Source organism: Enhydra lutris, unplaced genomic scaffold (assembly GCF_002288905.1).
Source record: "Enhydra lutris kenyoni isolate GAN:26980312 unplaced genomic scaffold, ASM228890v2 scaffoldscaffold35, whole genome shotgun sequence".
Taxonomy (NCBI): domain Eukaryota; kingdom Metazoa; phylum Chordata; class Mammalia; order Carnivora; family Mustelidae; genus Enhydra; species Enhydra lutris.
Genome location: NW_019154119.1, coordinates 22,938,962 through 22,956,709, shown reverse-complemented (window position 1 = coordinate 22,956,709; position 17,748 = coordinate 22,938,962). Strand labels below are relative to the sequence as shown.

General features: G+C 50.4%; 1 protein-coding gene across 1 annotated transcript in view; it reads right to left on the bottom strand.

Annotated features, from left to right (window-relative positions):
- Nucleotides 1-17,350, bottom strand: part of LOC111154150 (SH3 and SYLF domain containing 1) — a 32,746-nt gene extending 15,396 nt beyond the window's left edge. The window contains exons 1-5 of the mRNA XM_022513565.1: nucleotides 17,180-17,350; nucleotides 13,216-13,364; nucleotides 10,509-10,669; nucleotides 4,429-4,539; nucleotides 1,792-1,905 (exon numbers count right to left, since the gene is read on the bottom strand). Coding sequence (XP_022369273.1) covers nucleotides 1,792-1,905; nucleotides 4,429-4,539; nucleotides 10,509-10,669; nucleotides 13,216-13,364; nucleotides 17,180-17,350 — 706 coding nt within the window. The remainder of the gene's footprint in view (nucleotides 1-1,791; nucleotides 1,906-4,428; nucleotides 4,540-10,508; nucleotides 10,670-13,215; nucleotides 13,365-17,179) is intronic.
- Between the last annotated feature and the right edge of the window lie 398 nt (nucleotides 17,351-17,748).

The following is a 17,748-nucleotide window of genomic DNA, read 5'->3' as shown; positions in this document are numbered from 1 at the left end:
TCATAGATATAAGAGAGCAAAAGGAGTCAAGAGAAGTTTATTATAATCACTTTTAAGGGTAACACAATAATAAACTGTTTCTATTGTAAATCTCTGAAGACAAAAACTTGTCTTTTTGTACCTAGTAGAACAAGAAATAGCCTACAAATTCAAGATTATTAAGATTTTAACAAGATAAATTTCCTTACACTTGAAAACTAAGTACAATAATTCCACTTGAATTAGGGGAAAAAATTAATTTGTTGGGGGGAGTGTGGGATCGTATAGATAAAGTACTTTCTGAAAGGCTTCTTAGCTTCCTAAACCTAATTTTGTATTCTAGATAACAGGATATTGCTTGGATATATTCAGAACTAATCTACCAGGCTTAGGGGAGTTTTGATTACAGAAATTAATGTCATATAATCCCAAAATTGTTTTCCATTTCCTATGTTAAGAACCATCCCTGTCTGAAGACGGCTCATCTGGCCAGGATCTGGGGAATCTGCTGTTTCATCTGGGCAATTACAGATGGAGTAGCTGGCCTTCAGGATGGCGGGGAGGGAAGTGGAGGTAGAAAGGGCCACCTGTGGGGCGCCTGGGTGGCTCAGTCATTAAGTATCTGCCTTCGGCTCAGGTCATGATCCCAGGGTCCCGGGATCCAGCCCCGCATCTGGCTCCCTGCCCAACGGGAAGCCTGCTTCTCCCTCTCCCACTCCCCCTGCTTGTGTTCCCTCTCTCCCTGTGTCTCTCTGTCAAATAAATAAACAAATCAATAAATTCTTTTAAAAAAAGGCCACCTGAGGTTCTGAGAGACCCCGGAGGTTGTCAGGCTTCCTCCTCTGCAGATGGCCCCCCTGTCCAACCCCGGGGGGAACAGCTCACAGACACTGAAGACCCTCTGAGTGGGCCTCCACTTTGTCTGGTGTGACCTGGAGGTCTCTCAGGAGAACGTGTGCCGTGCTCGAGAAGAAGGGAACTTGGTTGTTTCCATGTCATAGGCAAGGACTGAACCACAAAACGCTGGGCCACAGCTTTGGGAAGAGACTCCAACTTACTGTGGGGACACATCACAGGACACAGTGGACCTAGCCACCGAGGTTCAGTGGCCACACGCCCCACAAACTCCCAGATGTATCTACGGTCATTGTCCTACGCTCTCTTCCAGATTAAAATTAACTTACCTACACCAAAAACATCTATTAAGAGAGAAATATGTTCAATTATATGAGCAAAATGAGAATGTTAAATCAGTATAAAAAGCATTTTAGTTGGTTATGACTCATGTGCATACGTTTTAGATGTTACTATAAATACCGGCTAAATCTTTGGGAATTAAGGAAAGTATGTTTTGATTTCATCTCTGACGAACCAAATGTTAGATTTCACCCCAGAAAGTAAAACCAAATTGTATTGTCCTGATGTGCTTCCACCTTTAAAGTACAGGCTTTAAACAAAACTTTCAGGTTTTATCATTTCCTACGGGAATAGCAGAAAGGTTCCAGATGGCTCTGATATTATCAACTTCCAGAGAACAAAAGAAAAGTTGTACCACAAAGCTGAAAATAAGATTCATATCCAACAGCAGAAATGTAGATATTGTCACATTCAGTATTTGCTCCATGGAAGAAGTACAAAATGCATGTAAGACAAAGCCAGACCTACGCCTGCAAGTCTCGTCTAGCATTTTAAGAGGAGGAGAGAACTGGAAGCCCCCGCCTTGTGGACGGGACGTGCCAAGTGCACACTCCAGGGTGACAGTGTTAGGAGGCTCCCTGCCAGGGGTGTCGAAAATGAAGACAGTCAACTTACTTCCGTCCGGAAGACGAGCCAGCACGACCCCACTGCCTCCTCTAGCAGTTACTAGAAATCCAGCTTTTATCACCGACAAAATCGCAAGGCCCTTGGCTTTGGCGATGACGTGGGCTGCAAATTAGAGACATCAGGCAGGTGAGCGTCTGGAGTGGACTTGCCTGAACCGACGGGCGGTAAGCAGATGGATGCGCGGAAGCTCTGAGGGGCAGGACCCCAGGCTTCTCAGGACCGTCTCTGCGGCACCGGTGAGCCAAAGAACGCTCACCAGGACACAGGGGCCCGATGGCCCTACTGCCCCGCCCTTCCCTGTGCTGTTTCCAATGGCCACAGAACCGATGCCCAGACACACGCACAACCGGCAACAGATGGGATACGTGATGAGATTCTTTTAGTGGACATGTACTAGCAGGACAAATAATTTGGAAATTTCAATGAATTGAGAATATAACTCATAAAAAACAGGTTCCTGTTTTAAAGGAAATGCGATCATCCGGAACCAAGTACAAAGGAGAAAGCCAGCAAGGGCGTCCGCACACGGCAGAGCCTGGGTCTCAGAGCCACACAGCTGGTTCACCTTTTACCAACACGAAAATTACATGTGAGCACAGAAAAACCAAGTTATTTGCCACTTTAGAAGAGTTTTACCTTTCGTTCAAGTATTCAAGTACCATGTGCGTCCCAGCGCACTGAGGACAGAGTTTACACACTTAGTTACCTCACACAGAATGAGTTATCAGCACATGCGCCCCCCCAAACACTGCCCCCCCGGATTCCCCCACACAACACTGCATCTCCCAATAACAAGGGGAGATGGCTTGATGTCCTGTCCTTGGTCCAATATTCCACCAAGAAAGCCAAATCGGACCCTGTACTCAAATACAAGGAAATGCTCTTGAGGAGGCCCTAGAAAACACGACGTTTCTCGTGTCACTGTGCACACCACTTCACAACGTCAATGGCAGAGTCTCCGAGTAACGCGCTCATGAGCATGAAACCTGCACGCAGACGTGTGGAGCCTCGGAGCCCAGCAACGCACAGCAAACGAGGCCGGGCCTGCCTTCCTCCGGGATTCTGTGAGGTTCCAGGTGCACCGTATGAGGCTGGAACCCTACTGTCTGCCACGGAAGGTTATTTCTACAGCCACATGTTGGCCGAACATCTCCTACAACTCACTCTCCTCTCTCAACGCCCATACGGTCAGGACGGCCTCTATTTAGACAGAACAAAAGTAGATGGACATATTTTCAATGTCAGGTTTGTTTTTATAGATTTTCCATCCAAATTTGGGGACACTAAAATACCAATAATGCCTAAATAATTTGTGAATTAGCTTTTCATTTATAATATAGATGCGCTGATTACAGATTCCCTGATGGAATTTTACTGCACAAATTCCTTGAGAAATAATCCATACTCCGATGTTTCTATGTTGGGAAATACAATTTACCCATAAACTGGGCTAGCAGGCTGTGTTTGCTGAGGCCAATACAGCTGACACTGCTCACACAGGTCAGAGATCTGCTGTCTCCTATCCAGAATACCACCACCGAAGACTCCGTTTTTCTGGCTGAATTTTCTTCATGCCCTAACACAGCACTTATCAAACTGGTATGTGCGGACAGATCACTGGAGGCCTTGTGAAAAATGCAGATTCTGACTCCTTGGGCCTCAGTGGTGCCTTGAGGTCCTGCGTTTTTAACAAGAACCCAGGCGATGCCCAGCGCTGGCCCAGTCTGCACGTGGGGTAGCAAGGCTCCTCAGAGCACCGTCTTCATGATGGGAGTAGTAGTGTCTGGACCCAAATGATAATTAATAATAATATTTACATAGTATTATATATTAAATATAATAATATTATTACAACAACAAATTAAACGTTTTTAACATTTAAAGTTCTGCTAAACAACTTTAAAAAAATCTGGTGTAAGAAATTAAACTAGTTTTAAAAAAGGAAGTTAAATCCGTTTTGTGATGCAGGATCCATCTCCCAGGCCCCTGATTAACTAAGAGGGAAAGCAGCTTGAAGCAGTCCCCAAGCCGGTTTGCATAGGAATCTTTGCTCCTGGAACCACCCGTAGGAATAACGGGAGCAGCCGGTTCCCAAAAGCCCATCTCTGGCCTCTGGCCTCCTGCTTCCGCCACAATCCCGTCCAGGCCACTCTGCTCCCAGGGTGTATTCCGCAGGTTTGGGGGGGGGGGCGGTGTGTAGAGGTGCTGTTATTTTAATGATCCAAAGAATCTCACGCACAGCTGGGTTAGGAATGATTGATTCATGTGTTCTCCAACCCCTACAAAACGTAAAAATACCTGACCTCAAAAAAAGAAAACCCAAAGTTAAAATTGGTTTCTGAGATTGGCTAGTGACTCTGCAAGATAAGCTTGCAAAGGCCTCAGAAACCGAGGATGATGACGGGAGTTTGGGGAAGCCCAAGTAGGCACAAGGAGGAGGCCGGAAGGGGGCCTCCACAGGGGCGGAGGGTGGGGGGAGGGTGGGCGCCTCAGGAGCCCAGCCAGCAGACCAGCAGGAGGAAAGCAGTGCTCTGCGGGCCTGCTGCCCCTGGGGCCTCCATCTGAGTGCACCGAGCAACTAACACAACGCAACACAGAGAAACGAGAGGCACATATTTTATTTACCAGGAATGATCTTATCGGGTCCGTTTCTGGAAGTTATTTCCGTGAATTCTCTTAGAATTTTAGCAGCCTTTTTTGCTTCCGATTTCAAATTGGAAGGTATAGGATTATTCACTGAAAGATTAAAAAAGGAGATTTTAATGAAAAAAATCTAGTAAACAGGAGTTAGAAATGTATTTATGATTTCAGTTTTTCTCACGCACAACCGAGCATTGACCAATTCCATCCTTCTAGACAAAAGAAGTGACCCGGGGACCCTCAAATTATTGTCTCATCTCTGTTTTCCTGATAACGTCAATTCACTCTGAGATTGAGAAACCCTAAATTCTCAAAACCCCAGAAATTATAAAATCCTGGGATTCTAAAAGATCTTAAACAAAGTCTGGCCCAATCTCCTAATTACATGTCTGCTCTCTGTAATTCTTAGCTCACCGCAATACTAGTTAAAAGACATTAAAATTTGAAGAATTAACAAAAGATGTTACTTACAACTCTGTATAATAAAAAATACAAAATTTATCTGGATGCTTTTGTCAAAATACTGAACTATCTGCATAGATTCTCCTTGTGAGTAAAATTCTGAGACTCGGGAAGTGAGCGACCACTCCTGTGTCCGCACAGCCCCAGCTTTCAGGCTTGCCCGGGTGTCCTCGAGTCACGCAAGCACGGGTTTGTCCCCCAAAATGCACAGACAACCCTCCCAGAGCCGAAGTCTGTGGGGACGGATCGCCCTTCTCACAAGAAAAGCGATCTGAAGAGCCAAGGAGACCACGAGGCGCCGATGTCGAGTCTGTGGCTCAGGCCATCAAATGCCTTTTTTATTGCAAAGACGACGTTTTCAGCTCTGAAGTTCACTTGCTTCGGTTCTTTCCGTTTCTGTTCTCAATAGATGTTGGTTGCTCTTTAAATGCTTGAGCATATTTTAAAAGGTGTTTTTTTTATCCTTGTCTGATAATTGCATCATCTCTGGCCTTTCAGGATTTGCTTTTGACAGATCTTTCTCCTAGATATGGGTTAGATTTTCCTGTTTCTACCCACTTCTAGCAAAACCGGACGGTTGCCGGACCCGGTGGATGTGGCCGCGTGGAGTGTCCAGACTCTGTCGTCGTCTCTGGGGCCGATGCCGCGGGAGCAGGCAGTGCCGGGAGTCCCGCGTCAGCTCGGTCTTCCCAAGGCCTGCTTTGCGAGAGGCTGGGCGCTTGTCGCGCGCTGGGGACGGAGCCCTGCAGCCAGGCGCGGCTCCCCGGGCTCTCCCCGCGCCCTCGGGCTTCACGCGCTCGCCCCCGGATGCGGGAGCTGTTGCCCCTCCGGCTCTGAACCGAAACGGGTCACCTCCTGGCTCCCTGGTGGTGGCTCTTGGCTCGACCGCACACACGGGGATGGGTGGGGTCCCCTCACAGAGTGCTGGAGCTCGCCCTTGGCCCGGCCCCGGGGCCTGCGTCTGTCTCACAGCGCGCGCAGCCCGCCCCGGCGGACGTCCCGGCCCCAGCCGCCCGGGGAGGTGCCTTCAGGCAGGAGAAGAGGCGGCCTCTGGCTCCGGCCTCCTCCGAGGTCCCAGACACGCTCAGCGGGAGCCCCACTTGTGCGAGCAGACACCCACTCTCTTTTGCCAGTTTCTAGGGTTTACAGAACGGGGCGGCACGTTTCTCTGTCACGAACCTCCCCGCGCGCTTTCACTCTCCAAGTGACGGTAAAGGTTATTACACTGCTGAACTGTCTCCCCAAAATACTACCCGAGTTTAACTGACTGGCACCCCAAAACACCACCCACATTTAGAACCACTGAGTATTGCCATAAAAAACTCCACTGTTATGGCTGACCCTGGGAAAGGCAAAGTCCGTACATCAGAAAAACAGGATGACAAATTTTATTTGAATTTATCTGAATACTAGCGAATTTTTCTTTTGTTTTATTATATTTCCTGTTTCACATATTTTCTGTTCATATACTTTGACTTTTTCTGGTTCCATACTCCTTTTGCCCATAATTTTAATCATGTTGTAAGTCTATGTCTCAATTTGCTTTTTTAAAAAAATTATTTAGAGTTTTCAGCATTTGTTTTTATTTATATGGCAATATTTCTCTGGGTTTTCTACTATTTTTTTTCTTTCTACTACTGTGACTAAAGGCCTTGATTAAAAACAAAAACAAAAACAAAACTGATACAGCCAATATTCCACATTCTCTACCCGAGCTTCTATTTTACATTAAATATTTGGTCCATCTCAAACTTACATTGGCATAGGATAGGAAGAACCTCATATTTTTAACATACACAACACAACTTACTGAATAATCCACAGCACTTAAAAATGTCACCTTCGTGACAAAAGCAAGGAAAATATATTCATATATGTACTCACATACTTAAAAATATATGACAGAGATGACGTGGTAGTTTAATAAATTATTCTGGAACAACTGGTCATTCAAATAAAACCAAAATAAATTTAATTATAATATCGCATCATACACAAAAAAATTCAATACCTGATTGCCTTAATACTAAAGGTAAAGTTTAATACTTTTAGAATAAAAGTAATGGAAAATATCTTTATTATCTGGGCAATGGAGGGTTGCCCTAAACAATGCACAACAGTAATAGGAAACTACAGATACATTCAGCTACAGTAAAGTCAAGAAAAAGTGTGTCCACATACATTTGAAAATACAATACAAGGGAGAGGCCGGAAGAGATCTGTCATACGAATAAAGGGCGGCTATCTATGGTTCAGAATGCAGAGAGATCTTTTAAAAATCAGTAAAAACACACATAGCACAACGGAAAACTGGGCACAGTGTTTAATCAGCTGATTCACAGAAGAGGAAAACTCTGGGGCCGGCAACCACCTGAAAAGCTGGACGTGCCCTGTAAGGCCACCGCGAGTCACCTGTGCTCATTTCCTGGGTCGACAGGCACCGGACGGTCTGCCGGTGCGTGTGCGGGTCCTGACAGGAGGAGGGCCCCAGGGAGGACGGCAGGCGGGGCTGTCCCTACAACCCACCTACTTCACTCCCCGCTGAAGTCGCCCGTAAAGGTCCCCAGGTGTGCTCACTGAGGCCGTGGTGAGTTGAATGCTGGTCCCCAAATTCGTGTCCACCTAAACCCCGAGAATGGGACCTTGTGTGGAAAAAGGGTCTTTGCAGATGTAACGAAGGTCCCATGGGGAGCTCATCCTGGGCTACCTGGGTGGGTGGACCCGAATCCAGAGATGAGTTTCCTTGTGGGACACAGAGGAGGGAGGACAGCGGAGCCAGCAGCCGTGGAGCACCTACAGGCCCTGCAAGCCCGAGAGCCCAGGAGAAGGGGCCCTGCAGGCCTAGGAGGGGGTTGGCCCTGCACACAGTGGATCAGTTCCCGCCAGTGTGCAGCGCCTGGAACCAGCACCACGCGTGCAGAGGGGTCGCTGAGGCAGTGCCCCCCCGAGCAAACGAAGAAGAACACATAGAAACACACACATTCAAGGAAGGACACGATTTCCCTCAAGAAGAGGCTGAATCAATACGGTCCGGTGTGGCCCTCAAGCCCGTTCTCCACAGATACCGACCGACTGGCAGACACGCGCCAGCGCGGGAAAGTGGGAACAACAGAAGGAAAAACAGCTGCACGAAGACATACGGAGTATTGTGACATTCACGGCAACGTTTTGAGGCATGAACAAAAATAAGAATATGTTTTATATAAAATATAGAATTTATAACAAAATACATATATTTGTGTGTAAAATTTATGTATAAAATATACATATGTATAATCGAAGTATAATGCTATTGGATTCGGGGTTGGGGTGGTCCTAGGGAAGGCTTCTGGAGGGGACTTGCTTGAGGCTTGTACTTTTCTCCCTTCACTGTGTAGTGGGCCGTGCGTGTTAATTATGTTATCCTCAATAGTCCCTTGTGGGTCTGAAATATTGTATAATGAAGACTGGTCGGCAGAAGCTGAATATTATGTAATTAAGTATTTGCTATATTAGTGGCACCTTATGACCCCTGCTGTAAACATTTATATTACGGATAATGACCCCATAAGTTGTCTATCATTTCGAATCTGACCTCGCAGGGCCAGCAACATTCGTTGCATAAAGAGGCATGGAAAAGCAGAAACTGTACGCTTACCGTTTACACACTCTTGTGCATACACAGAGACCCCACCCCCCACCCCTGGCCCCGCACACATAGGCAAACAGGCATGAACAGAATTCCAAGGAGAGGACTGGGTGGGAGGCTGCACACTAAACACTTTTCTGTTATGGTTTGCATTTGGATGACACAGATAGTTCTGGGATCTGAATTTTTAGGAGCTAATAGAGAGTTACTCCTCATCTTCTCAGTCATGTACTTATTTAGAAACGAAACTATTCCATCTTCACGACGGTACTGAGATACTGAAAGCTGATAGTCTTTTGGGACTGCTCCTTTTATTGGCAATGGTTCCTTCTAAGAACAGAGATGAACACAGAAAAATCTTCAGAAGCATGTAATTTTTGTACAGGGAAGCAATCTTAAGACAGCCATTCAAAATTATGTCAACTTACTAGCAACCTTTAAATCTGTCCTATTATTAATGCTTTGATTGTACAGTTTGGATTTAGAGAGTCTCAGAAAAAATACAAACTAGAAAAATTCCAATTTCCATAGTTATAAAGACATTTGGGCCTTTAAAGTCCATTTTATGGAGGTAGTTTTTAGCCATGACTCCAGCTGACACACTAATGACATACAATTGGTTTTTTAATTCCCCATGACCTATAAAATACATATATGGGAAGGGGCGTTTCCAGCCTCCAGTTTTCCACATCTCCAGTACAGGACGGGGCCAGCGGATAGGAGTTAAAAGCCACGAGGTAGGCATGCACTGAGACGGCAGTGGCTTCGTCTCCCTCTTGGTGGCTGAAGAGGAGAGGGGGTGTGAGTCGGGAGACGTAACTGGAGAACTACCACAGAGTGGCCTGCCCCTAAGGTACACGCCCCGCTGTCACTCACATTATAACCGGATGGGGTGTCTGAGTTCCTCACTCCTGTGCTGCCGGAGACGGGGCAGCTCGGCGCACCTTTCGTGGGACAGACCAGTGGCGCCCAGAGGTTCCGTGTCCCAGGCTGTGTGGCTGGGACGGCCGGCCGCCCGCCCACCCGGGTACTCCTGTCCCAGCGGCACTTCTCTCCATCCTCCCTCTCCTGTCGCTATCGCAGCCCCGAGAGGGATGGACAGAGTCCCCGGGTCAGCGCCCGGGGAGAGCGGCCCGGACCCAACACGCACACTGGACTGTGGTCCCTGAAGGAGTGGCTCTTGCTGGACTAAGTGACTGCGATCTGGAGGCTGTTTACCACAGCTGATATCACCCCAACCACCACGTTTCCAACATCACTTCTGCTCTCTGAAGAAGAAAGATGGTGGGGAAGTGCCTGCGACTTTCATTCTCGGACTTACGATTTGGCTTGTCCTGCATCCATGCTGTCCGCTCACTGGTCTGGAGAGGCGGGAATGTGGGCACTGACACCGAGTGCGGTCCCGCCTCCACTAACGCTCTCGGTTACGGGGTTTCCTCACACACCAGTGCAAGTCCTTCTAAGAGGAGCCAAGCAGCAGCTTTGACTATTAAACGTAAAACATTTAAAAAGATGCACCTTCTCCACACCAACGCTCTCAGTGTGTCCCAAAAGCGACGGGGAGCTCTAGGGCCCTACCCCGTGCTGTCCTCGGGCGCCCGAGCTCCAGGGCAACGACCTCCCCCCCACCTCCTCCAGAGCTGGAGCTCCGCCCGGGGTGAGCCGGGATCAGAACGGGAACAGCAGGTTGCAAGCGCGGTCATCAGCAAGAGTGACTCGCCCTGGATGGGTGCCCAGGGCTGAGGGAGCGCTCAGCAAGGACGGGTTTGGAAGAGGTGCACACTCCTTGGAGAGGATGGCCACGTTCTCCCAGGCTGGACCTGCTCAGGGGCTGGTGGGCCATCCGCTGGGGGGCAGGCCGCCCGCAGCCAGTGGCGCGGGCCTGTGGTTGGCGTCTGGGTGCCGACAGGAGCTGTGGAGCTCTGGTTTCTGAGTACAGGGGCCTCTCCTGGGCCTGTGGCTGGGTGGGCTCTACCGGCATCCTCTCGCCACACAGCTGACCCCTTTCGGTCTCTGGCGATGTCCCTCCCACGGTCACTACTGGGGAAGGTTGTCCCTGTGCCTGCCTGAAAGGAGTCATCCTCTAAGGGCTGCTGCTGCTGATCCCGGAGCCCACACTGAAGGGCACCCTGGGAGCTGAGGGGCAGGAAGTGGGAAAGGGACCCCCCGCCCCGGGGTCGGCCAATGGTGGCCCTGGGCCAAGTCCAGCCACCATCTATTCACCTATGGGCTGGGAGGTAAGAAGATTTTTTACATTTTTGACAGCTAAACAAATTAAATCAAAGGATAATAATATTTTGTGTGAAAACACCTTCTCACGGATATAACCGGTAAGATCAGTTCTGGCTGAACATGCGTGATTTCCTTTGATGAGAAGGAACATTAACTTTGAACCTCAAGTAGCAACATGTTCTCCCACATGATCACATCTGACTCCTCACAAGACTTGCATTACAAAGAAAATTTCTCAATCACTATACTTCACTTTTTATCAACTAAAAAAACTGGTCATTGTTTTCTGTCTTGTTGTGGAAGTGTCTACATATAACCTCAAATTTTGTTTCTTGGCCTGTTTACCCTAATATATGTACTATCCGGCCCTTTAAGGAAAATCATGGCCAACCTGTGGCCTCTGGAGATGTAACTCATTCTTCAAGACCAACTTAAAATGCTGCTTCTAAGTGAAACCATTCTGCACACCCCTCAGATCACGGAGCTGCTGCCGGGGCTGAGCGCGTGGACAGGCCGTCGAGCAGGAACGCGGCGGTGGGTCGACGAGGCAGCCTTCCGTCTCCTGCCGCCTCCGGGGCTGACCTTCCTGGGGCTGCGGAGCTTCTCCACCGGGGCTCCCGCCAACCAGGCAGTGACCTGCGGAGCCCAGGGACAAACCTGCCCCCAGGTCTGGTTTCTGGGTTCTCACAAGGACCCGGCAGCCACCACGGCTGCTGGCATGGCCTTGATCTACCCGCAGGAAAGAGTGAAGAGCCAGGGGCCAGGGCTCCTCCTCAGTCTCTCGCCAGGGTCCCCTTGTCCCCCGGCCCCCACCCTTTTCCTCCTCTTCACCACCAGCCTGGCCCAAAACATGACCAGTTCTCGCGGCAGCTACCCCAAGCCTCCTGCCTGGTGTCTTGGTTCCTCGTCCTGAACCCCTATGGTCACTTCTCCACAGAAATGTTCCACTTAAGTAATAGCTCAGAGAACGGCATGCCATCGCTTACCTCCGAGTCTTCCCATCATCTTTAGTCTGCACTACAGCCTACATCCTTACGCTATAGGTCAACCACACACATCTGTCTGCACCTGTATCTGTCACATCTATCAATCAGGGGCTCCTGTCTGTCTGTATCCACATATCTATCCGTCCGCCCTGTCACCCGTCTGCCTATCGTAGTCTTTCTTGTACGTCTCCTCCGCAACAAGGCAAGCGCATGGGGTAAGTACTCTGACTATCTTCCTACCTGCGGCATCTCCAGCACACGCCATAATGACACACGGTAAAGCGGCCGACTCTTGGGAGCCAGAAGGCCTGGTCGAGGGCACTGCCCCACTAGGTTAGGGTTTGAACTGATGCAGGCCTAATCCTGCCAAGGGCCGGATCGCCGGCAGATAAGCACGGCCTGATAGTCTCTTGCCTTTTCCTCTCATCCCCATGTCTCTCTCAAACAAAGAGCCCCTTGCTAATCGACTGCAAACATCTCTCGGGCTCACGGGCCGGAGCAGCCTCAAGGAGGTGAATTATTCTGCACCTCGGACACTGGAGAACTTTAGATGCGCACCGTGATAGACGGTTTCCTCCCTGGGCTGATGTCTGTCCAAGGCCTCACAGCCGAGCCACTGATACACACCCTGCTTGCTGCAAAGGGAACGCCTTTTCGTCCCTGCTTCCCTCCTATATACTTAGCTTCTCCAGATAGCTTCTCGTTTTCCATTAACCTATACCCTGTTTTCCTGCAGACCCCAGAATAAGTGACCAAAAAGCACATATTTGTGCTGCCTCCCATGGCTTTCTGAGGGACGTGATTGCTCAAGAAGCAAGACCCTGTCCCCATCCCTGGCGCCAGCCTGTACCCATTATAGCTGAACTAGAATAACACGTGCTGAACAAAGAGAAATTGTCTGATGAGTGCTTGAGTCCTGTGATGTCCTTTGCACGAATGTAACCCCTGCCCCAAGTAAGCTGCCTACATAAGGCACTCACTGAGCGGCAATAAACCGGAGATGCCTGACTACTGACCAGAACTCTCTGTCTGGCCTCTCATTCCTCTCGCCGACACTGCCCCTCCTTTGGGACACCTGGACCTGCCGAGGCTGGACACCGACACCCGACACGTGTTAACTGTATAAAGTATTTGTACAGCTTTTGGGAATTAGAGGTCAAATCCCTGTGAGGACTAGACGGAGTTCATATACATACAAAATCCAATGGATTTAGAAAAAAAAAAATGTGCTGAGTAATAGAACATTTCTCTGCCTCTTAGATGTTATAATATTTCCCAGACCTCGCGAGAGATGAGGGCCAGAGGGAAGCAAGGGACAAGTTCATGGTGCAGCGCCTTCAAGTAGCCCTTCCCACATCCTCTAAAGAAAGGGAGGATGAGAACAGGGAAGGAAACCCAAGGGGGTCTGATGGCCATGAGACCAGGGCTGCAGCCCCCTGCATGCCCAGGGCCAACAGGGCTCACCCCATGAAGCTCCTGCCAGCCCAGGAGGCACGGGAGGGCCGGCAGTCCTGCCCGCAGGAGGACACTGCACTGTCCTCTTGGCCGGGACTGTCAGAGCCTTGCGCATACAGCAAGGGGCAGCTCAGCAGCATCTCCAGGGGCAGTAGCACCTGAAGATCCAAAGCAAATCTGAGTGGGCAGTGCTAGCCCAGACCTGGCATTGGCCTGAAACACGACTACCTCCAGGGAGAAGGCAGAGACACAAATCGGACAGAAAACCAGGGCTCAAGACACGTTTTCATATTTTTAGCACTTGAGTTTGTGATCTGAAGCTCACACCCACCCAACTGTCTTCTCTTCCTACTTCCTTTGTGCTCCCAACTTTTTCTTTTTGCACCACTAAACTACAAGCCTCACGGGCCAGAAGCAGGAGGTTGAGTGATCTGTGCCCTGCAGTGCCTCGTGCATATGTCTGGGCACTCACGACAACTTCCTGCATTGGATTAGCAAACTGGGGCAGAAATGTCTTCCTGCTCCTCCTGAATGCCTCTGTCTCATTTCAGAACCAGCACAGTTCACCCCTTTCACAGACGCCATCCCTGGAATGGAGCAGGTGACCCAAGTGTGCAAATTAGAACAAATCGTGGGCCACAGCAGAGCTTCAAACCAAAGCTGACCCGTCAGCATCTCACCAAGGGCTTGTGTGGAGCTGCTGGAATTCCTCTTCCAGGCACTTCCCTTTGGGCTTGCTCCAAGATTTTGTCACCACAAGGGGAGAGCCTGAGAGCACAGCCATGCAGAAGGACACTGCCCCAGAGCTGCAGAGAGAATGGGGGCTCTGCTGGCCCGGTTGGAGCCCAGGACTAGGGAACAGCTAAAGCCACAGCAGCTTGGGACTGCCCAGTCACTTGGCCCATCACGTTTTCCCTTTCTGCTAAAGCCAATTTGGATCAGATTTTCTGACACATGCAACTAAAACTTGGTAAATAGTACATAAATATCCCCAGAAGACTTTCTGCTGTGAACCCTATCAAGCAAGCAGAACTGAGCCAGTCAAGTAAGCAAATTCCACAGTTGAGAGCTGCTATTGCAAACATCCTGCTGTGGGGAAAGGTCGCAGCCTTTTTTGTAAACACGGAAAGGGGGCTATGGGACTTGGGAATTCAGATCTCGTCTGCAGGGCCTGCACACCACAGAGTGGGTCTCTAAGCCCTGTACTCTGGGGGTTCAGCAGCCTGGTCACGGCCCGGATGCCTTCGGGTTCAGCTGAACTACACGAGACTCCATATATTTTGTTTTAGCACAGACTTTATTAAATTTCTGATGCAGTCATATTGCCTGGTCATAGTTACGTACAGTGAATTTCTCTGTCAGAGTCAACAAATATCAATAACAATTTAGACATAACCCTCCGTTCCTGTCCTTAGCATCAAATCATGGCCCACCCATCTCTCTCCTGTGCCATAAGGGATACAGAGAGCACCATCTGCTCAGGACATTGGCATCAATCTGACGCTGAAGTTATGAAAATACAGGTCATTACTAAATAGGCCTTTTAACTTTTAAATCATAGTTAGCATCTGAACATTCATAAAAGTTTTGAGTCTCTTGAATCCCAAGGCGAAGCCGATTCTCTAAGAATACTCAAGTTTCCTCCTGAAAGAGAATGGCTGCCAAACCTTGAGCTAAGAAACTTAGCTTAAAATTTTCTTTAAAAAGTGATTAAAACAGGGTGCCTGGGTGGCTCAGTGGGTTAAAGCCTCTGCCTTGGGCTCAGGTCATGATCTCAGGGTCCTGGGATCCAGCCCCCGCGTTGGGCTCTCTGCTCAGTGGGGAGCCTGCTTCCTCCATCTCTCTCTGCCTGCTACTCTGCCTGCTTGTGATCTCTATCAAATAAACAAATAAAATCTTTAAAAAAAAGTGATTAAAACATCTGAAAATGTCCTTAATAAGACAATTTTATTTTAAATTAAGTTTCTAAAATACTGGGAAGAAAATTTTTACTTTGGAAACCTCAAAAGCTTGAAAGGAGCTTAAGCTGTGGAAGTGATTTACATATTAATCATCGGCAATAAACTAGGGGCTGGGTCACTGGGGCCAAATTGCCACCTGGGGAGAGAAACTGACCATGGTTAAGCACCCCACACCCACTTCTCAAGGTCAGGGTTCCCCAGATTTTCCTTCATATCAACAAGTACCAACAATGCTATGAGAGAGGCACCTACAGAAAAAGGTTCGAAGTTTAGAAAAGGTTTTCCAAATGCTCATTAATTAGATATTGACCAAAATATTAAGCCTTATAACTTACATGAAATAAAGGTTAATTCACTGAATTGATAAAACCCTAACCAAAATCAAAGGAACTAGAATGCTGCTAAGGAAATATACAGAATAATTAGATTAAATTTTTTCAAAGGAAACTTCATACATCTACGTAATTTTTAAGAAGGCTTTGGCATATCGCCCTTAGCTCAGAAGCCTTATTACATTACCGTCCTGAATGCCCCTGCCACTGCCCGACAACTAGGGACATTGTTTCTCAAGCGGATTCTGAGCTTTCTGTGGCCTTGGTTAAACTACTTCCTTTGACTCAAGGGGGCAGAACTTGTCAGTTCCAGAAATCAAATCCAGTCTCTCTGGTCACATCAGCAGCCTTCCTAGTCCATACTTTAAAGTGTCCATACTTTTGTATGTCCATACTTTTGGCCGTTTGAACCCCAAACATTAGTGTACCGTGCGATTCTGTCCTCCCCCTGACCCCAGGCTGCAGATGTGGGACAGAGAGGATGTAGCTTTCAGCGTAAGGAGACTCTCGATTTACACACACTTCATCTTTCCTCAAACCGAAGCGCGACCCTGGCTCACAGCCGGACCCCATGCACGCCCCACTGCCGTCGGATCACCAGGTATGAACAATGGACTCTTCTCCAAGACAACAGAACGCGTGCTGGGCTTCGGTTTTGTTTTTTTTTTTTTTTTTTTTTAATATTTTATTTATTTATTTGAAGGACAGAGATCACAAGCAGGCAGAGAGGCAGGCAGAGAGAGAGGGGGAAGCAGGCTCCCCGCTGAGCAGAGAGCCCGATGCGGGGCTCGACCCCAGGACCCTGAGATCATGACCTGAGCCGAAGGCAGAGGCTTTAACCCACTGAGCCACCCAGGTGCCCCCTGGGCTTCGGTTTTAAATTGCACAGGATTGTGTCTTACCCTGACACCTTCGCAAACAAGGCAGCGGGTCGAAGGACGTCTGCGACCGGAGCGCAGCGGCACAGCCGCCCACCCACGCCAGCTCCCCCGGAGCGCACGTTCTACTTCAGCGGACCGCGGGCACCAGATCGCTCCGGACCAGCGCAGACTGACCCGTGTTTTTCAGTCTCACACAAGATGAGGGTTAGGGTTAGGGTTAGTATTTTCTCTTGACAGAAAGTTTGTTCAGACTGAACACTCGCGAACCCAGCAGCCGGCTCTCGGAGGGTAAACAAGGCGGCTGGACGGAAGTCGCGGTCACTCCGGCTGCCCTCACGCCCAGCGCAGCCATCGGCGAACACCCCGCGGAGGGCACCGCGCCGGTCATCACGCGCAGCCCCACAGGCAGGGAGGCTCCGCGACACCGGCTTTGTCTGGAGGGCGCAGACCTAACTGACCTCCTAACTCACGGCTCATCGGGGGCCCCAGGCCTCCACGACAACAGTCCCGAGGACGAGAAGGCAGGACACGCGTGTCCCGGAGGCAGAAGAAAACCTGGAAACCCCGTCCCCTCCCGGCAGAACGTCCCGGGCCCATCAGACCCGGGCTCCCGGGGGCAGGGGCCGGGTCTGGGTCCTTCGATCCCACGCAGCCCGGCGGCGGCTGGACGACGTGGACACGCGTGTGGAAACGAAGAGAAACGTCCGCGGCGGCAGGTGCGCCTCATGTCCCGGCGGCCACCCCCGTCCCCGCGCGCCCGTCGCGCGTTCCAGCCCGGAGAAGGCGCCGCAGCACCGACAGTCCCGCCGTCCCGGGCGCCCGAGCGGCCACCCCGCCCGCCCCTTGTGCCCCCGGAGGCTGCCCACTCCCAGGGGTCCCCCACGGCCTGGTCGGTCCCCGCCCGCGGTCCGGCGCGCCCGCCTCGCCGCGTCCCTCCCCGAAACCGACGGGGAAAGACGGTCTCGGACATCGACGGTCACGAGCGAGAGTCAAGTCCGTGAGCCGCAGCGGTCGCGTCCGGGGCGGGGGCCGGTCACTCCCGTCCGGGGCGACCTGCGAGCGGACGCGCGTCCCAGACGCATCCCGGCCCCCGCCCTCTCGCGCCGACCGCCGGCCCCGGGGCCCGGCTCCAGGGGGAAGGGGCGACCCCAGTCCAGGGAGCCGCCGGCCTCGCCCACACCCGTACTCACTGGCGACCCCGGACCGGTGCCCTCGGCGCCCCGACCGCGCACAACCGCCGCCGACAGGAAGGGCTGCGCGCTGGGCCCGCCCCCCCGGGGCAGGGCGGCGCGGGCGGGGCGCACCTGGGCAGGTGAGGGGGCGGGTGAGGCGACGCAGTCCGGCCCTGAGCGCGCGTCACGGAACTGG